Source organism: Microplitis demolitor, chromosome 9, assembly GCF_026212275.2.
Source record: "Microplitis demolitor isolate Queensland-Clemson2020A chromosome 9, iyMicDemo2.1a, whole genome shotgun sequence".
Classification (NCBI taxonomy): domain Eukaryota; kingdom Metazoa; phylum Arthropoda; class Insecta; order Hymenoptera; family Braconidae; genus Microplitis; species Microplitis demolitor.
Window position 1 is genome coordinate 1,501,776 of NC_068553.1, and position 19,894 is coordinate 1,521,669.

General features: G+C 28.4%; 3 protein-coding genes across 3 annotated transcripts; 1 reads left to right on the forward strand and 2 right to left on the reverse strand.

The window, feature by feature from the left end:
• Positions 1 to 878: 878 nt before the first annotated feature.
• LOC128668652 (uncharacterized) lies at positions 879 to 2,393 on the reverse strand. The gene is made up of 4 exons (XM_053742011.1): positions 2,279 to 2,393; positions 1,952 to 2,200; positions 1,051 to 1,217; positions 879 to 908 (listed from the first exon to the last, which is right to left on the reverse strand). The coding sequence occupies exons 1-4, from the start codon at positions 2,391 to 2,393 to the stop codon at positions 879 to 881; spliced, it is 561 nt and encodes a 186-aa protein (XP_053597986.1).
• LOC103573003 (uncharacterized) lies at positions 1,232 to 18,640 on the forward strand. Its single transcript, XM_053741947.1, has 5 exons — positions 1,232 to 1,398; positions 12,513 to 12,775; positions 14,123 to 14,293; positions 15,790 to 15,937; positions 18,552 to 18,640. The coding sequence occupies exons 2-5, from the start codon at positions 12,683 to 12,685 to the stop codon at positions 18,638 to 18,640; spliced, it is 501 nt and encodes a 166-aa protein (XP_053597922.1). The 5' UTR covers positions 1,232 to 1,398; positions 12,513 to 12,682.
• On the reverse strand, positions 7,307 to 9,876 carry LOC103573008 (integrin beta-8-like). The gene is made up of 5 exons (XM_008551860.3): positions 9,769 to 9,876; positions 9,608 to 9,707; positions 8,509 to 8,757; positions 7,506 to 7,754; positions 7,307 to 7,441 (listed from the first exon to the last, which is right to left on the reverse strand). The coding sequence occupies exons 1-5, from the start codon at positions 9,874 to 9,876 to the stop codon at positions 7,431 to 7,433; spliced, it is 717 nt and encodes a 238-aa protein (XP_008550082.3). The 3' UTR covers positions 7,307 to 7,430.
• Positions 18,641 to 19,894: the final 1,254 nt, after the last annotated feature.

The following is a 19,894-nucleotide window of genomic DNA, read 5'->3' on the forward strand; positions in this document are numbered from 1 at the left end:
AGGTTTTTTCGCTTATTCAAAACTTAGCAAATTTTATTGTTTAAGACTGTCCTGTATATTTTTGGTTATGCAAAAGTCATATTTTAGTGAAATGACAATAATTGAATTATAAAAAAATCCAAAAACTAATTCAAAGTATTAGTCACATATTATCAGTTAATATTCAAAATTTTTGAGCGCCGTTTAAATATTCAAATTTCGCGCTAAAATTTTTAGCGTAGACATGATTTTTCAAATATAAACTATTATTGCCATCAAAGAAAAAATTTCCAAGTAAAAAATCCGAATTTCAATAATTTTTGATATTTTCAAAATTTGTGAGTGACCTCTTGAAAATTTTTTATCGTCGATTTTTGGAGAGGCTTCTTAAAACATCGTAAGCCAACAAATTTTCATAGGAGACTTGGAAAAAAAATAGTCGGTTTTTTTTGGGCTACCCTAATTTATATATTAGTCGATTCAAATTGTTTTAAATCATTTCAAATTATTTTGAATTGTTCCAAATCATTTTTCTTAATCAGGGAAGTTATTTTAGGATATTAACAAGTTGAAATAGATCAGAAAAATTATTAATTACTTTGTTTACAGTTTCGTTTGTCTAAAAGTCAATCAACTTGGAATAATATTAATGTTAAAATAATAGTTATTTAAAAATAACTACTTTTTAATTACCTGAGATTTCTTGGTAAGACTATAATAAAGTCACAAGTAAGGTAATTGAACTGTCATAACGATAATTGTCTGTTTATAGACAAAATTTATTTTTTCAACAATGTTCTACATTTTATTAAATATTCCACTAAATAATTAGCAATAATCAAAACCATAATCGACAATTATTCTTAATAAACAATAAATTAAAGCAGTCCAACAGCACATCATTCAGTCAATGCCACTTCAATTTTCCGCTAAAATAATAATCACATAATTAACAACTTTTTATTAACAATCAAAATAATTACACTTACTATAAATGCATAAATAATTGCCAAGTGCTCTGTAACCTTTAATGCATTGACATTTATTATTAAAACACACAGAATTATTTACTGCACATTTTTCACCACTCCAACAAAATTCTTCCAAAAGCGGTACACACTTTATATTATCTATCATAGTATAATTACTTTTACATCTACATATATCACTTTTTGAGCATTTCATATGCAATTGATCATTACAGTTCAAATCACCTCGGCATTTTTTTCCTAATGTTGCTAAAATTTTAAAAAACAATTAATATTAAGTGCCATTTATATACCGTAACTATATACTTAAAGAGAGTGAATTTATTGGTAGCATTAAATTGAAATTCAAATAGAAAATTCATTGGTAGCAGTTGCCGAAGGCTCATGGAATAAACAACAGTAACGTTTACGTATGACGTATGCATGAAAGGTATTATTCGCATTCACTTAACGCTAATTCAGTTAATAAAGTGGTAGCATTGACCGAAGGCTCATGTAGCCAATGGTAAAAATATTTGCCTAAGGCTAACCCAGTAGTGGCAGTAAAATCAATTTAATAATAATGTATTAAATCTTTTAGTAGCATCCGCCAAAAGCTAATGTTTCTATTGTATTGGTAGCATTGACTTTTGGCTTATGCAGCAAGTGATTACTAACATTTGCTTATAGCTCATTCAACCTTGCTAGTATCATTAATGCATTAGTAGCATTCGCCTAGGGCACATGCAGCAAACCAGTTGGCAGCATTGACTACAGGCTTATGTAGCAAATGATCACTAGTCGTTGCCTAAAGTTAATTGAATATCGTTAGTACAACTTATCCAAAGCTATTGTAATTAATGTACTCGTAGCATTCGCCCAATGACTATGCAACAAATAGGATGGTAGCATGTGCCTAAGGCTTACTAAACAAACTGAAAATTACGCATGTTACTCTAAACAGCCGGTACGTTTATCAAACTAAATATAAGTAAATATATTACATAGTTTGCATTGGTTATTATTGATAGCTATATATTTATCTTTGCATTGGCACTCCTTATCAACACATATAGTATTTTCCACTGTGCAGTCAGTATTTGTCAAACAAGTTCCTCCTATAAGTGGCAAACATTTTGTTCCTTTATTCGGAATTCCATTATTAGGCAAACAGTGACAGTGACCTTCATGACATGTTGCTTTACCTAACACTAAACAATCGATATTTTCTTCGCAAAAATCTCCTAAATGTACTAGAAAACATATTTTTATAATTTTTTATACAAGTAACAGTAATTTATTAAAAAAAAAATTAAGAAATAAATACATACACGGTTTCAAACAAACGAAAGTGTATACACTATGATCGATTGGAATTTTAGTGCACACGTTATTTCCTTGACAACACGAATTATCATTACTTGGATTACACTGGAAATAAGTCATTTTTATTTAATAATTTTTCAGATATAACCTATGCAAAAAATTTTCTTAACGAATTTTATAAAATTTTATACTAAAAATGGCCTGCTTCGAGCCAAGTATGTACATATATATATTTGCATATTATTATATAGATATCTAATTGTATATGCTTTATATATATTCACATGTTTAATTAAAGTCATGTATAGCAAGTATGCGCTGTGGGTAAAAGTACGCACAGCCATACATTTCGGACTGAAATGCATGGGTTTGCGCACTCTTATCCACTGCGTACACTTGTCCCACATGACTCTATATATGATTTTTTCCCAAAAAATTACATATATTTGTAAAAAATCATTTTCTTCCATACATAATTTAAACTTTCAAGTTTTTATACAAATTTATAGAATTTTATAAAATTTATGGAATTCGATATGATCTTATTAATACATACATGTACCCGGTAATCCACGCAATCGTCGGTCCCCTTATTTCTTGAAAAGTGAAGTATCTTCGCTTCAATAGCGCAAAAAGTAATTAATAAAATTTTCATAACAGACATTTTTAGTTTTTTATTCTTTAAAACTTATTAAAGTAAAACAATAGTTTGGTCGAATGAAAAGAAGTGTAATTTAAGGTCCCTCCTCACTTGTATACTGCCCATATATTAAATAATTTAGAATTTGTATACATATATATATATATATATATATATATATATATATATATATATATATATGGAAATGGAACATTTATTTAGTGGCTTTCAATGATTAATTGTCCGGTTATTTTCAAAAATAAAAAAATTTTTTTACTTTTAGCTTTAATGAGTTTTATTAATGTCATAAAAATAATTTTAATTACATATCCGTTGTTGTTGGTTATACGTAAAGAATTTTATAGTGAAAAAAACCCAAAAATTTTCGATGATGGTATGACACCGATATTCTTGAGAATCACCTCATATAACAATGTTATAGCAACCTTCCCTTAAACCTGGTCACCAGTACACTAGTTGTCTACGTCTTTATATAACTACACGGAGAGAAAATTATGGTAACTGTTCCTAGTACGTTTATGAAATATCATCCCATACCGTTATGGTAATTATTACTTGGGATTATGGGATATAGACCCATACTTTCTGGGAAAAGTTTCCATAAGTATGGGAACAATTCCTATCATTATGGTAACAGTTCCCATATCGCTTGTGAAAGAATCATGGTAATGATTATCATATAAGAGTAGTTCCCACAAGCAAATAGTAACCGATCCTATAACCACATTGTAATGGTTCCTAAGTGTATATGGGAATAAGCCCTATTATGGTAACTATTCCTATAATATTATTGTAAACATAACCATCATATTATGGTAACCATTATCATAGTTACATGGTAACGATTACCATGATTTCATAGGAACTATTCCGATACCATATGGGAATTTGTAACAGGGAAAATTTATGAATGTAAATAATTAATTAATTTGAATTTGAATTTCGTTCCCGCCAATAACCGGGCAACGACCTCGTAAGTTGCGAGTTAGTAATGCGACTAGTCACCGGGTATCGCATGGATCACTAAGGCCCGTCTGTTCGTCATTTCCTTAGTCTAAGAAAGTGGAAATAGGTTTCTGGAGAAGTGAAACGATATAGTGGACTGCGGAACGAAAAACAGACAGAGTTGTCCAGACGACGACAGTGACAGGACGCAAAAGGATAACCAAGGTAAATATATAAGTCTACGTCCGCTTCACGTGGAACGAAGCGAATGATTAATTAAAATTTAACTGTCTAATTAATTATCAGGACTTTGGGCCGATGGTTACAATAATTAATAGCTATAAAATACTAATGCGTACTGATCATTGACAGGTTATCAATTGTTAGAATCCATTGTTAAGCGAGAGAGAGTACGGGTGAAATTTCGAGCGGTGAAGCTAAGGAAAACCCATAGAAGCAGAGTAGCCCGGACATCGGCTGGAATCTTAAAATTGTTGGAGTTTTTCTCAAGGTAAAAATTATAATTAATTAAGGCCTCTAATTTAAATATTAGAGGGCCGAATTAATTATAATTAATTTACTTAACATCTTTCTGCTGGTTGCGTAAAATAGATTGGTAACTCAAGGCCCGTTGGCTAGTTTAATCACGCGTCTCGTGTTCTCGAAATTTCCGTAAATTCTTTGCCGTGTACTCGCCATTATGTCTGAACTCTAAAACTATTCTATTCGAGGCCTCTCGGCTGGAATTAAATAATATTCCGCGTAAATTATCCAATAAATAAATTCAACGAAATTCAATCAATTACAAAAGTATCCCAGGCCTGTCGGCCGCTTTAGATAATTTGTCCGCGTGGTAACAATCGTAAATTCAGGCCTCGTGACGCCAATTCACCGGCCGAATGTTCTAGTCAATTCTAAACGTAATTCTAGTCGTAAATTTAGTCAGAAAATATTTTTAAATAATTTTAAATAATTCTAGTTAAAATTATAAAATCGAAAATCAGAATTTTAAGACGCTAGAAAATTTACGGTAAAATTGTGTCGAGTAAAAATTAAGAACGGATTATTTTGTCAGTAAATTGAGTTGAATATTAAAGTGTGTAGTAAGAATAATTATCAGAAAAGATTGAGTAAATTAAATATATAAATTTTGGAAGTAAATGTTAATGGGAAATTTATCAGTGAAAAATTAATTAATTAATAATTACATTAATACCAAAATTAATTAATTTATAAATATAGAACGAATTAAATAAGTCAGTGGAAATTAATAAGAATTAAATAATTGGAAAATTTTATATTGGAAATTTTATTAGGGAAATTTTTATATTGAATTATCAAGTTTAGTAACTGAGTAAAAGAAAGTGACGTCATGAAATAAAATAGAGTCCAAAGTAAAGTCAGTAATTTTAAGTAAAGGAAAACTGTGTCTGTGATTTAGGTCCGGTGGACATGTTAAGTTCTTTTAAATAATTATACATCCAGGGAATGGTTTTTAAATTAAAATTAAGGTTTACCGTCCAGGGGACGAGATAATTTAACGTGGGTGTGTGGGTGTGAAAAAACGTCCAGGGGACGAAAATTTAGTTTGTCATAAGGAAAATTAGTTTGTCATAAGTGATGTCCAGGGGACACATTAGTTTGTCATAAGTATCTTAGTTTGTCATAAGAAATAATTATTGTCACAAGGTTGATAAAATAAAGCAAGGTGCTTAAATTAATTAAAATTTGGAGTAACATTATTTCAGCTTATTCTACAGTTCCTCTTCTCACTCACAAAATATTACAAACGACCCTGAGTAAATAATTAATTTAATTTAATTAAAATAAAATCCTACAACATCCGGTTCTGGAAGGCCGAGTCCATCTTCCAGTGGCGCCCTATTATTTGTCTATAATATTAGGTGCGACCAGACTCGGCAAGAATAATCTTTCTGTCATAAATTATACCCATAATTATAGGAATGATTACCATAATATATATGGGTGCCGTTCCTATAATCAACATTTCAAAAAAAACCGGTTACTATGCAGTATGGGAACCATTCCCATAATATATTGTAACTGTTACCATAATTTTCTCTCCGTCTATGGATCTTGCTGCAGACATTGGTACAAAGTTTTAAACTGCAAGTTTTGTACGAGACTTAAAAAAAAAAACTTTTTGTTATGTTGTACTTCAAGAATTGTGCAAGTATATTGAAGATATCCTGCTCAAGGTGCATTCCCAAGTCAAAAAACAAGTTCTAGTTTGGACCTCAAGAAATTCAATTCCTTTGATCTTTTATTTACCGGACGAAAAATGATACGATATTGGAACTCTAAATCTTCAGTGAGAATTATGAGGTTTAAATGGAAACTCTTGATCGGTTTTAAATTCTAACGAAGCTCTCAAAATCCTCGAAAAATAAATTATCGTTTTCTGGAATTAGAAAATTTTCGAGTTGAAAAAGAAATCTGAATACTTACAAAAATTTATATGTTCAATAGAATAAATTCGTTAATTTATTATTGTTATTATATATTCCTGGACAAACTTTTAATCGGTCTCAAAAAAATTTTTTTTTAAACTTCATAAATAATATAGAATACAATATCAAACATTTTGTCCTCAATAAATTTTTGTATTTTGATTGAAAAAATGTATACTGAATTTTCATTCGGTTAACTATTTTCTCATAGTAACCATTATATTTTTTTTGAATGGATATAAATAAAAATAAATATTCATTTTTATTTGTTATACTTTATAGAGGTTCCAGTAATTTTTATGCAAATTTGTAATTAATTATTTAGTTTTGGGTCAATTTTTTTGAGATTCTCAGTCTAAAGTATTTATTTTTTACAAAAAAACTGAGGGAACCTACATAGGTTACGTCATTTTAGCGTATAAATATATTCATAATATAGTTCATTGAAAAAACTCGATTATTATGTTTTTTTTTTACAGAACATGACACTCTGTTTATCAAGTCTCTCCTCTGGATTGAGTATCTCCCCTGGGTTCTTATGAAACAAGATGAAATTAATAGATTGACTGACCGCTTTGCAGACACATTTAGAATGATTGTTTTGATCGAAACATTATAAAATTTCAAATTTGTTAGTGCCGCGTTTTATCAATGAGCGATTTACTGAGAATGACCCATACATAAGTTCTATAGAATTATATATAATTTTTTTTTTACTCGTACACCTAGGGGTTTAACGCTGGACACTTCCATAAAAATAGTAGAGAAAGGGGGGGGGGGCGAAATGGGCCCCAAAATTCATGTCGAATTATGTATAGTTATATCTAATTAATAGAACCACATTTGACAATTGAGCTGAGAAAGAAATAATTATATATGACTATATATGATAATATCAGATAAGAAAAAAATCTTTTTATTTATCTAACTTTTGAGACTTTAATCTCTCGAAAATATTTTACATTTTATTCAATATTCCAATAAATATTTAAAAACTATTGAAACCATAATTTATAATTGTTATTTATAAACATCAAATCGAAGTAATCCAACAGTATAAGTCGTTCAGTCAATGACACTTCAAATATCGGCTGAAAAAAATAATATTCACATCATTTTTAACCTTTTATTAATAATCAAAACAATTACACTTACTAGGAATGCATAAATAATTGCCAAGTGCTCTGTAACCTTTAATGCATTGACATTTATTATTAAAACACACAGAATTATTTACTGCACATTTTTCACCACTCCAACAAAATTCATCCAAAAGCGGTACACACTTCATATTATCTTTTATAATATAATTACTTTTACATCTGCATATATTACTTTTTGAGCATTTCATATGCAATTGATCATTACAGTTCCAATCACCTCGGCATTTTTTTCCTAATGTTGCTAAAATTTCAAAAAAACAATTAGTATTAAGTGTCATTTATTTACCGTAACTATATACTTAAAGAGAGTGAATTTATTGGTAGCATTAAATTGGAATTCAAATAGAAAATTCATTGGTAGCAGTTTCCGAAGGCTCATGGAATAAACAACAGTAACGTTTACGTATGACGTATGCATGAAAAGTATTATTCGCATTCACTTAACGCTAATTCAGTTAATAAAGTGGTAGCATTGACCGAAGGCTCATGTAGCCAATGGTAAAAATATTTGCCTAAGGCTAATCCAGTAGTGGCAGTAAAATAAATTTAATAATAATGTATTAAATCTTTTAGTAGCATCCGCCAAAAGCTAATGTTTCTATTGTATTGGTAGCATTGACTTTTGGCTTATGCAGCAAGTGATTACTAACATTTGCTTATAGCTCATTCAACCTTGTTAGTAAAATTAAACTAAAGTTTGTGTCAAGAATGTATTAGTAGCGTTGACCTAAGGTCCATGTAGCAAACGCATTAGTTTCATTGGCCGAAGGCTTATGCAGCAAATGATTACTAGCATTCGCCTGAGGACCATTCGATATTGTTAGTCAACTAATCTAAAGCTAGTATCATTAATGCATTAGTAGCATTCGCCTAGGGCACATGCAGCAAACCAGTTGGCAGCATTGACTACAGGCTTATGAAACAAACTCAATATTACATATGGTAAATTAAATACTCGTTATGTTAGTTTGAAGAAATATACGTAAATATTTTACATGGTTTGCACTGATTGTTATCGATAGCGATGTATTTATCTCTGCATCGACATTTATTATTAACACAAATAGTATCTTTTACTGAGCAATCATTATTCTCCAAACAAATGGCTCCTATAAGTGGCAAACATTTGGTTCCCATCTTCGGTATCCCATAATTAGCCAAACACTCACAGTGACCTTTATGACAATTCGCATGACCTAACATTAAGCAATCGACATTTTCTTCGCAAAAATCTCCTAATGTTACTAGAAAATATAATATGTTCACAAATTTTTATACAAATAAAGATAATTAACTACACTGATAGAACTTTTATATTGACTCAAGAAATATTTTTTTGAGCCAAGAATTTATTTCTGAAGAAAACCAGTTGTCTTATTTCAAGAAATTTTTGTCTTGATTCAGCTTAAGCAATTGTCTTGGCTCTAGAGATTTTGTATCTTTGATGGATAACTCTCGTGTCTTGACCCGAAACTATAATATCTTCAATCGATACTATTGAATTCTTCAAGCAAGACCACTTGTCTTCAACTAAAAATGTCGTATTATTATTTTAAGAACTTTAAATTTTTGGTTCAAGTAATAATTCCTTGAGGGAAGATCTTTTTAAAGTAATGAAAAAAAAAAAATTGTTTTTTAAATAAATTTCTACTTTAACATATCTGAAGTAAATGAATTTAGTCCTAAAAAATCACTTTAAAATTTTTTATTTTTAAAATAAAAAAAAAATTTTTTTTTCAAGCTGAGTAAATTGATATGTTGATTTAAAAATCGCGCCATTCTCGAAACAAGTCGGTAATGTCTTAAACCTACATTTTGCCTATTTTAATCCAAGAGCAAGAAATTCTTAAGCGACAAATGTCAGAATTTTGTTTCAAAACAAAAAAGGCTTCATCGTAGAATAAAATTCTCAAACAAAGAATTTTTTTTTCTCCATCCGAGAATTTCAATGTTTTTGGTTCAAAGACTTATTTCTTAAATTAAAACAATTAAAAAATTTTGAAACAAAAACCACATATTAAAGAAAAAAATTTTTTTGAATCAAGATAGTTTTTCTATCAGTGTATCAATAAAAAAAAATAAATAAATATATACATGGTTTCAAACATATTGAAGAATATTTCGCAGGAGCTATTTGAACCTTCGCGCACAAGTTATGTTCTTGACAACACGGAATTTCATTGCTCGAATTACACTGAAAATAATGTTCGTTTATAAATTCTTAAGAGAAGAAACGAGATCTTACCGATACATACTTGTATCCGGTAATCCCTGCAATTGTTGGCTGGTTTAAATCTTGGAAATTGAAGAATTTCTGCTTGAATTACGCCAAAAATAATTACGAAGATTTTTATAACGGCCATTTTGTTTTAAATTTTTGGAACTTAGTAAAGTGAAAAAAAAAACAATTCTGTCGTTTAATAAAAAATGTATTTTACTGCCGCTTGACACTTGTGTATTATAGATATATATACATAAATAAATTTATATAAATAGATGTATATACACATGTATGTGTGTAATAATTATTTAATAGCTCTTCATATATAATTCTGTAATTAATGACAAAAATAGATAATAATCGTTTTGAAATTAAACGAGTTTTAGAAATGTTATAAAAAACATCTTTTACTTATTATTGGCTACACGTAGAGAATTTTATAATAAAAAAAACCCAAAAACTTTAAATAGTGGAGAGAAACTTAGATATTCTTAAAGATTGCACTATTTATCTCAGTAATAATGAATACAATTTTATTGAAATATACTGCTGGAGAAAATGTGACCTTCTCTAATTATATATATCCAGATTTGACACGAAGCCAAAAAGATAAGATAGTATATGAAATTATATATTATCATATCCAATTATCTATAGTTATGTGTATACGCAGAAGAAAATATAGTAAATTTTACTAAAAAATATGATAATACCCGAGTCAAAATTAAAACAGTAGTTTGAACCTCCAAAGCCTCAGTTCTTTTGATGTTGGACTTGCCGCTGAATTTAATATGTTATTTAATTCCTCGATGTCCTAAAATTAGCCTATGGAGGAGTGAATCACCTTTTTAAAATGGTATTTTAACCCTCTAAGGCCTACCATATATTTTAAAATGCTACTCAAGTCCTCAATACCCTAAACGAAGCGCATGGAGGACTTGATCACCTTTTTAAAAAGATGTTTTAACCCTCCAAGCCCTACATACTTTTAATCTGTAACTTCGAATGAGCTTAATTCTTTAGCATGATATTATTGTTATAATAATATCTGCGTTCTAAATACATAAAGATATTTCCAACTGATCGTGAGCGTCCGAGTAGCAGTGCGGCAGTGGTTGTGCTTCATATTCGTTAGGTCTTGGTTTCGAATCCCGGTGGCAGCAGATTATTTTTCAGCAGTTTTTTTAAATTTCTTTGGCAGTTTCCGTCATCCAATACATCATTCGCATTTATTGTTCACATAAAATAATTAATTAATCATATACCAATAAGTCAAAGGCTTTAATTATTCAATTCGAATTTCGAATGACAGTACTATTCTATTCGAACGCCTACTTGTATAACTTTAGCTATTATTATTAATATTTTAAATTTTATTATTTTTTAACTCACAACAAAACATTTATTACTAAGAAATTATTTTTTGAATTTTTAAATTTCAAATTTTTTTCGATCACGGTGGCCATTTCTAATTAGTGGCCCCCTTTTCCTTTCTGTTTCTTTACCAATTGTACGCGATCCGATGAGAGTCTCTCGATCTATAAATTTAGGCTCTGGAGGCTTGTTTTACCTTTTAAAAGAGATTATTTGAACCTAAACTTGGTAAAAGTGGACAAAGTTACCACGTTTAAGTTCAAATCACCTTTTTAATGCATTGATCTTCATATTCTAAAAAGATGATTTGAACCTCCTTACCCTCATGTAGCATTTGGAGGCTCAAATTACCTTTTTAATTTTGATTCGGGTAATTACTAAATTTGGATAGTAATCTTGTAACGCTTATGATTTATTTGAAAAATTAATAAACAGATAACCATAATATCATGGTAATAATTTTCATACATTGTGGGAATGATTACCATAATATTATGGTAACCATTACCATAATATGATAGTTATGTTTACAATAATGTTATAGGAATAATTACCATAATATATAGGGCTTATTCCCATATACACTTAGGAACCATTACAATGTGGTTATAGGATTGGTTCCTATTTGCTTATGAGAACTATTCCTATGAGTATGGTAATCATTACCATGATTCTTTCACATGCGATATGGAAACTGTTACCATAATGATAGGAATTGTTACCATATTTATGGAAACTTTTCCCAGAAAGTATGGGTCTATATCCCATAATCCCAAGTAATCATTACCATAACGGTATGGGATGATATTTCATAAACGTACTAGGAACAGTTACCATAATTTTCTCTCCGTATACTATTGTAATTTTTACAATACTTTTTTCTCCGCGAGCGATTTCTACTACACCAAAAAACTATTATTTGGTTTTAATATGTTCAATAGAAAATAAATAAAAAAACCTTGTTCAATAGACAACTTATCAATTCAAATTCACTCATTTCAACTTCTTGGAACTGTTTCTATCAATTATCAATTACTATGCAGTGCTTAAAAATTTCTAAATAAAAATTTTAATCTCTTACATTATCTAAATTAGAATGTTAATCATTAATTCTGTTCTATATATTTTTTAATTTTCTCCGTCATTGGTAATTTTTACTGCAATTCCGTATTTATATACTACTATTACTGTAGTAAATTTCTATAATGTAATGTCATCATTCAAACTGTCCTTCTAACATTTTACTGTTCAATTAAAATCAATACAGAAATTTTTTATATCTAAAACTATGTCGTGTAAAAAAAAATTTAAATAATTATAATAATTCCCCCTTGCATGAGAAACCGGTCGATAATTATACGGGAAAATTCTATAGATTTAACTACTGCGTTTGTTCAAATTTAGGGTAACTTTCTGTGAAACCCTGAACTAGTACGCATGTGTGCGCAGCTATACATATCTATTTCTAAATAATTTATGTTGGGTAAAAAAGTTTTCTTGTACGTTTCGTACGCACAAGGGTGTTGTGAGTAAAATTCAAAAAATAAAGTACGTTTACTAAGTACAGTTACAAAATGGCTGTTGTTAAAGATCATCGAATCATTAACAGTTTTTGTGGATGCATAAATTTGAAAACCGGGATGCTTATTATGAGCACTATCAGAATTGTAAGTAAAATATATATTTTATAATGTGATGACTCAAAAAAGAAATTCTAGTTTGGATCTCAAGAAATTCAATTTCTTTGATCTTTTATTTCGGACGCAGAATGATACGATATTGGCACTCTAAATCTTCAGTGAGAATTATGAGGTTTAAATGGTAACTCTTGATCGGTTTTAAATTCTAACGAAGCTCTCAAAATCCTCGAAAAATAAATTATCGTTTTCTGGAATTAGAAAATTTTCGAGTTGAAAAAAAAATCTGAGTACTTACAAAAATTTATATGTTCGATAAAATAAATTCGTTAATTTATTATTGTTATTATATATTTCTGGACAAACTTTTAATCGGTCTCAAAAAAATTTTTTTTAAACTTCATAAATAATATAGAATACAATATCAAACATTTTGTCCTCAATAAATTTTTGTATTTTGATTGAAAAAATGTATACTGAATTTTCATTCGGTTAACTATTTTCTCATAGTAACCATTATATTTTTTTTGAATGGATATAAATAAAAATAAATATTCATTTTTATTTGTTATACTTTATAGAGGTTCCAGTAATTTTTATCCAAATTTGTAATTAATTATTTATTTTTGGGTAAATTTTTTTGAGATTCTCGGTCTAAAGTATTTATTTCTTACGAAAAAAAGTGAGGGAACCCACATAAGTTACGTCATTTGAGAAATTGAGGCCTAAATCTGGAGCAGTAAATTTTTTTATATTATAAGGATTTTGAGGTCCCCGCTAAATTTTTTTTATACTTTTCGCCCTCAATTATGTAAAATCGCCCATAACTACAACATTGAGGTCTAAACTGTAATAACTTTCCACACAGTTCTCAATCTCCTAAGTCCAACTTGTCCCTCAACCTCACGTAGTATTTTGAGTTTCGAACTGGAAATTGTTTTTTGATTCGGGATCATTCGAACTTTTCGTACTATTTTCAAAAATTTTTGTAAAAATAATCCCGAATTGTCCGTATAAACTTATAAAGGCTTTTGTAGATTTAATACCTTTATCAGACTATACACAACTTTTTTACGATTATATCGAAATAAGAATTTCCTGAATCAGCTCTAACTTATAAATTTTAGCTCCCAACGGAATTCATGCTTTCCCTTCCATATTTTTGCCTGTAGAACGTAAACTATTGGCCGTACGATGATAGGGTCAAGGACCACTTTTGTAGGAAATTTAATTCTCTCTAAAAAAAGTCCTATGAGTTGAATCGCTAAGCTCTATAGTTTACGAGTTACGACAAAAAGTTGTAAGGTAGCTTTGACGGAATTCCAACGTACTTCTATTTTTTCAACATTCTTATTACTAATTACTTTTTTATTACAGACAGGAGCTTTATTAAACACAGTATTGCCGATCAAGAATCATCTTGAGAACTGCGACCCTAAAATTCACACAACATGTCGAGTTACTTCATACAACGAGTTCATTTCTGTCATAACTATCTGTATTATCGGAATTATACTTGTTTTATTAGCGATTCTTGCATCAATAGCGGTAATTACCATCATTCTATTTATCAACTTTATGATCATCTAATTATGATATGGTTTGGAAGTAATTAACAATTATTTGGAAATTTGAATTAATAATTACAGTAATAAATCCAAGAATAGTTTGATGTAGAAGTTGTAATTAATGATTAATTATTTTCCGCTCACTTTATGTAAGAAAAATTTCTACTTGAATTACGTAAGAAATCCTATAAGACCCGTCCAGGAACATTTACGAATCTTACTAGACACATCATCACCCTGGAAGGAATCGCCAATAGTATCAGTTGGCCGAGCCTTGGGCCAGTTGTAATTTCCCAAGCCTTGAAAATGACCATGGGGCCAGATCTGGTCCAAGCCTAAACCCTATGGTTTGGTTTTTGTTAAATCGAACCTTGGCCGCTGACCATTGGCCCAAAGCTCAACCGAGGCTGGCCCGATAGTTTAATTTTAGTCAAGCCGAGTCTTGGCAGTTGACCATTGGCCAATGCCTCAGCCTAGGTTGGATTTTTATTTAATATTAAAATTAGCAACGTTACATGTATCTATATATATGTATATAAAAAAGACCAGGGTATAACGGTCCATCGAGTATACGATTAATATCAAGAGTTTAAATTTTCTAAAAAGTAAAATTATTTGACATACGATAATTTTCATTTAATTGATTATTGCTATGTACAAAACTTTAGTTAACATAATTGTTAACGTTCAATAATCAATATAATAGTGCTACTTGATCTTACTCTTAATTTATTCATTTATATCAAATCATACAATTACAAATTAATAAATATATGTCATTACATCAGACAATTTTAAGTTCATTAAATAAAACTACATTTCACATCATCTTTACGGTGTAATATTTCTGAATTAAATTGTATTTAAATAATCGACAAGCAAAAAAATCATGATTATCTGGACATCAGCTTTAGCACAGTGGATAGCATCCTGGCCTAGTAATCAGAAGGAACTCAGTTCGAATCCCGGTAGCGCCCAAATAATTTTATTCATTATTTTCCATTTATTCAGTAATTAGTTAATTACACTCCAATTTAAAGTCGATAAAAGTGTGATCAAGCTTTTTTTTAATTATACTTATTAATATAGATGACAATATTTTAGATTGAGCATTGGGTGAGCCTTAGATTTTTTGCTCACCGAGGTTCTGCCGAGGCATAATATTTTGTTTCCCAAGACTTGGAACATGGCTACCATCCAATGCTTGAACCATGGCTCGCCCAATGGTCAGCCAAAGCTCGACCCAGCCTTGCGCTAGACCGAGGAGCATTAGCTAACGACCGGCCAAGGCTTGGTCCAAGCTTTGGCCAATAGTTTCTTCCAACCATGGCTTGTTTTCTGTAAAAGCATACGAGATCCTACATAGGATCCTTACAAGAATTAACGGGCGGGTTGAATCACTGATCATTTAATTAATACCCTGACTATCCTTAATAATGTAGACGTAAATGGTTGTAAATTTATTTCTTTTACTAGAACTGTCGGAAGTTACTATTTCCTGTGATGATTTTTGACGCGATTCAAATGCTGGTGCTGCCGTTCATCTCCTGGTTCATTATTATCAATTATGATAATACTGATTATGGAAATTTATTGGAACCAATAATCGTCTATATTTATCTTGGTGAGTATAATTTTTATAAAAAATCATAATACAATAGGGAACTAGTACACGGAGAGAAAAATATAGTAAATTTTACTAAAAAATATGAGAATAATAAGCTTTTAACTTTTTATTATTATTGCTATCATTTTTATCATTATTGTTATTTACGTCATCTGTATTGGAGTCGATTTTTGTTTTTAGTAGATTTTATAAAAATATAACTGTTGTATTTATCCTCATAACGCAACTTTACAAAAATTTTAACATTTTCTATCTATTTGAGTCAAGTAGGTTCCAAAAAAACTATTAGTGAAAAAGTTTATATATATATACATATATATATATATATATGATATAACGCGCGGTTCTCCTACGATAGCTTCCACAATTCTATACCGATCTCGATGAAATTTTTTTTACATATTCTTTAGCTAAAGAGCTCGGTTTAGTTCAAAGATGAGTTAAATCGGCCGACAAGTTTAAAAGTTATAGTCATTTAAAGATTTTTTAATTTTTCAAAAAATTCAACTTTTCTCGATTTATCTTTAAATAACTTTTGATCCTAAAGAGATGATCTATTTTTGGTGATTGAATCTTTATGTTCATTCGATTTGCTTTAATTTAAACTATATTGCTTACTCTTTAGATAATTTTCTCTAATACTTTGATGAATTTCAAAATTTTCAGAAAAATAGGAAAAAACATTTTTTTTGACTTTCTCATTTAATAACTTTCAAGTAATACATAGTAGTTGAATCTTGTTAATATTTTTATGTAGCTTATCTAATGAGCTTCATATTTCAGTAGTATTTTTTTTTATATTCAACGAAAATTAGCTATTTATTTATTGAAATTAAGCTGTTGCATTCGTTTTTCCACTTTTTGATAAATTCATGTAACTGTTCCAATTTTGGTTCCTGCCGTGTAACACTTTTAAAATCTCAACATTAAAGTATACATAAAGTATTTTTTTAAAATTGACAAGCATAAATATGATTGATCTTATAAGCTTTAGATGAATCTTTAAGCGCCACCGCTTACTTTACAGATTTAAATAATTAAATAAATAATGAAAAATTTACTTCAATTTCGGCTGCCGAACGGCCTTTTTTTAAAAATCACTTGTTTCAACCGAGATTCGAACCCTGATCTCCTGCGCGCGAGTCCTTTCCTATGTCTGACGGCCCGATGTCTCCTTTGGACTAAAGTTTCAGAACTTGTAATACATATTTGTATATGCTATCCCCATTAACTTTTAATTTTATCTATACACAGTAGAATTTACTATACAGATAGTAAAAAAATATAATCGTGTTAGCAAAAAATACATTGCGTACAGTAATTTTTAATATTTTGTATAGTAACGAATCCTATATTGTATTACAAAATTTATTTTCTTAAATTTGTATTTATTAATAGCATAGTAAAATTTACTATATAAATAGTAAAAAATATAATGGTCTTAGCAAAAAATACATTACGCATAGTAATTTTGAATATCTTATTATGTAATTATTACTAACTAGTAAATTTTACTGAACGTTCAGTAATAATTACAATACAGAATGTATTTTTTCATATCTGTTAGTAAATTGTACGATAGTATTGTAATTTTTACTATCCTTTTTTCTCCATGAATGTTTTATTTAAAATAAAAAATTATTCTCATTTTTAATTCAAAATTTAGAATGTTTTTTAATTAATTTTTCAAATTCCAATTTTAATTACAAATATCTCATCAAATAACTAAGTTACGTCAAAAACGCTCAAAACACTTTTTGTAGAGAGTTAAATCTTCTATAAAATAGGTCTCTATAAATTTTTACATAAAATTGATATTTATAAAGTTATATCAATTATAAAAATATTACATTTATGTAACTGACGTAAATGTAATTTCTTCTGTTAATTTTTAAAAGCTCGTATCTTTTAAACGGTTCGAGATACGCGAAAATTTATAAAGACTTTTTTGCAGCTCATAAAAATTCAAACAAAAAAGTATTGATACCTTTTTTTCATATTTTGGTTATTTAACAATATATTTAATATCAAAGAATTAAAAACGTTAAGTAAATTTTATTCTTTAAAAATTAATAGCGTCTTTGCTTACAATTTTTAAAAAATTAGTCTGTAAATTAAAAAAAAAAGGCAGCTGATAGAAAAATGTATTTTAAGTGTACATTAGCAGAAATATACCATCGAAATTTTAAATATTAAATATTTGTTTATTTATTTATTTACAAAATTTATTTTCTTAAATTTGTATTTATTAATAGCATAGTAAAATTTACTATATAAATAGTAAAAAATATAATGGTCTTAGCAAAAAATGCATTACGCATAGTAATTTTGAATATCTTATGTAATTATTACTAACTTGTAAATTTTACTGAACGTTCAGTAATAATTACAATACAGAATGTATTTTTTCATATCTGTTAGTAAATTTTACTGTAGCATTGTAATTTTTACTGTACTTTTTTTCTGTGTAGTAAATTTTAAAATGACATTTAGAAATTGAAATTAATAAAACCATAGTTAATGGTTACGATGTTAACATCGCAAATTTTACTTGAATTTTCTTTCCGTGTATGAGTCTAACGTAAGGCATTAAATGATCTTTTTGTTTCAGCTATCATTATTTTCTATTGGATAATCGTTTACAGCCGCTCTCAAGAAATCAAGACAGATAAAAAAAATCTACTAATTGAAGACAAATAAAAAATATTATTTTCTCTGTTACCCCTCTTGTGTTATAATATATAATGAAGTATCATAAAAACATATTTATTATAACTATAATATATAAAAAAATATATAAATTTTAATTGCAATGTTATATTTATGGATTTGAAATTAAAAATTAATAAATTGTTTAATTCCAAATAAATTTTTTTTTACAATTTTTGCATTGAAATTCCTTGCATATTTTGAAAACAAACTTATATTATATATTTTATCATGATGCCTTAATATTTATCTGACATTGACTAGAGTATTTATTTTTAGTTTATCTAAACGGAATGAAGAAAATTTCCATATTTTTTTTTCTCTAGGAATGGAGTTGCGCGGTTTCAAGCGAGATATTATATCGCAGATATAAGAGTAGTGCATTAGACATAAACATGACTGCCAGCAAGGTCGATGCTGAGAAAAACGGCTTACGTCATATGCTATTATAAATGCATAGTATCTTCATTGCAATATAAATAAAAGCGTCATCAAATTTTATTGTATGATATTCTCAAATAATTATTACTCTTACGTTATTTTTTTAAGTCTTCCAATTATATATTTACATAATGAAAAAAAAATTTTTTTATTCAATTGACGATATCTCAGTAAGTAATCAGAATAATAAAATCTTTGATATAAATGTTTTTGAAGGAAATTTAATTTTCTGTAAATTTGGTCTCTTAATAAATTTTTTTAGGACCGATAGTTTTCGAGTTACAGAGGGTTAAAGGAAGAAAAATGTTGTATAGATAAATTATCTAATTATTTAAACGGCTGTAATTTAATGAAAGATGTACTTATGTAATTTTTATTTGAGACTAAGCTTTAAAAAAAAACTATATGACCTTTCTCATAAATAAATTGAAGGTCCGCTTATCACATTTTTCCGCTGATTCTTATCAAACTCTATTAACTCGACTGTCTTTTAATTATAATTAAACTTTTTAATTAAATAACTCGGAAACTAATGACTTTATGTAAAAATTACCAGAGACATTTTTTGTAGCAAATTGAATTCTCTACAAATTAACTCCAATGCATTTTTATCCTATCTCCGATAATTAAGCCGCAATTTGAATTTAAAGAGTTATAAATAATTTACAGTAAAAAATAAAAAAAAAATTTCGAAAATTTGTAATTTAAATAATTTTGAAATTAATAACTTTACATAAAATTCATAAAAAATTTTTTTTTGGTGAAAAATAAATTTCCTTAAATTTTTATTTATATTTCAGTCAT

What these genes read in the sequence shown, in the direction of transcription:
- LOC128668652 (XM_053742011.1), bottom strand. Translation starts at nt 2,393, where the DNA reads ATGACTTATTTCCAGTGTAATCCAAGTAATGATAATTCGTGTTGTCAA. An exon ending in TTTCGTTTGTTTGAAACCGT is followed by an intron (nt 2,201 to 2,278) that starts GTATGTATTTAT and finishes TATGTTTTCTAG; the next exon opens with TACATTTAGGAGATTTTTGC. An exon ending in TAATAACCAATGCAAACTAT is followed by an intron (nt 1,218 to 1,951) that starts GTAATATATTTA and finishes TTAAAATTTTAG; the next exon opens with CAACATTAGGAAAAAAATGC.
- LOC103573008 (XM_008551860.3), bottom strand. Translation starts at nt 9,876, where the DNA reads ATGGCCGTTATAAAAATCTTCGTAATTATTTTTGGCGTAATTCAAGCA. An exon ending in GCAGGGATTACCGGATACAA is followed by an intron (nt 9,708 to 9,768) that starts GTATGTATCGGT and finishes CATTATTTTCAG; the next exon opens with TGTAATTCGAGCAATGAAAT. An exon ending in TTCAATATGTTTGAAACCAT is followed by an intron (nt 8,758 to 9,607) that starts GTATATATTTAT and finishes TATATTTTCTAG; the next exon opens with TAACATTAGGAGATTTTTGC.
- LOC103573003 (XM_053741947.1), top strand. Translation starts at nt 12,683, where the DNA reads ATGGCTGTTGTTAAAGATCATCGAATCATTAACAGTTTTTGTGGATGC. An exon ending in TTATGAGCACTATCAGAATT is followed by an intron (nt 12,776 to 14,122) that starts GTAAGTAAAATA and finishes TTTTTATTACAG; the next exon opens with ACAGGAGCTTTATTAAACAC. An exon ending in AATCGTCTATATTTATCTTG is followed by an intron (nt 15,938 to 18,551) that starts GTGAGTATAATT and finishes TTTTTGTTTCAG; the next exon opens with CTATCATTATTTTCTATTGG.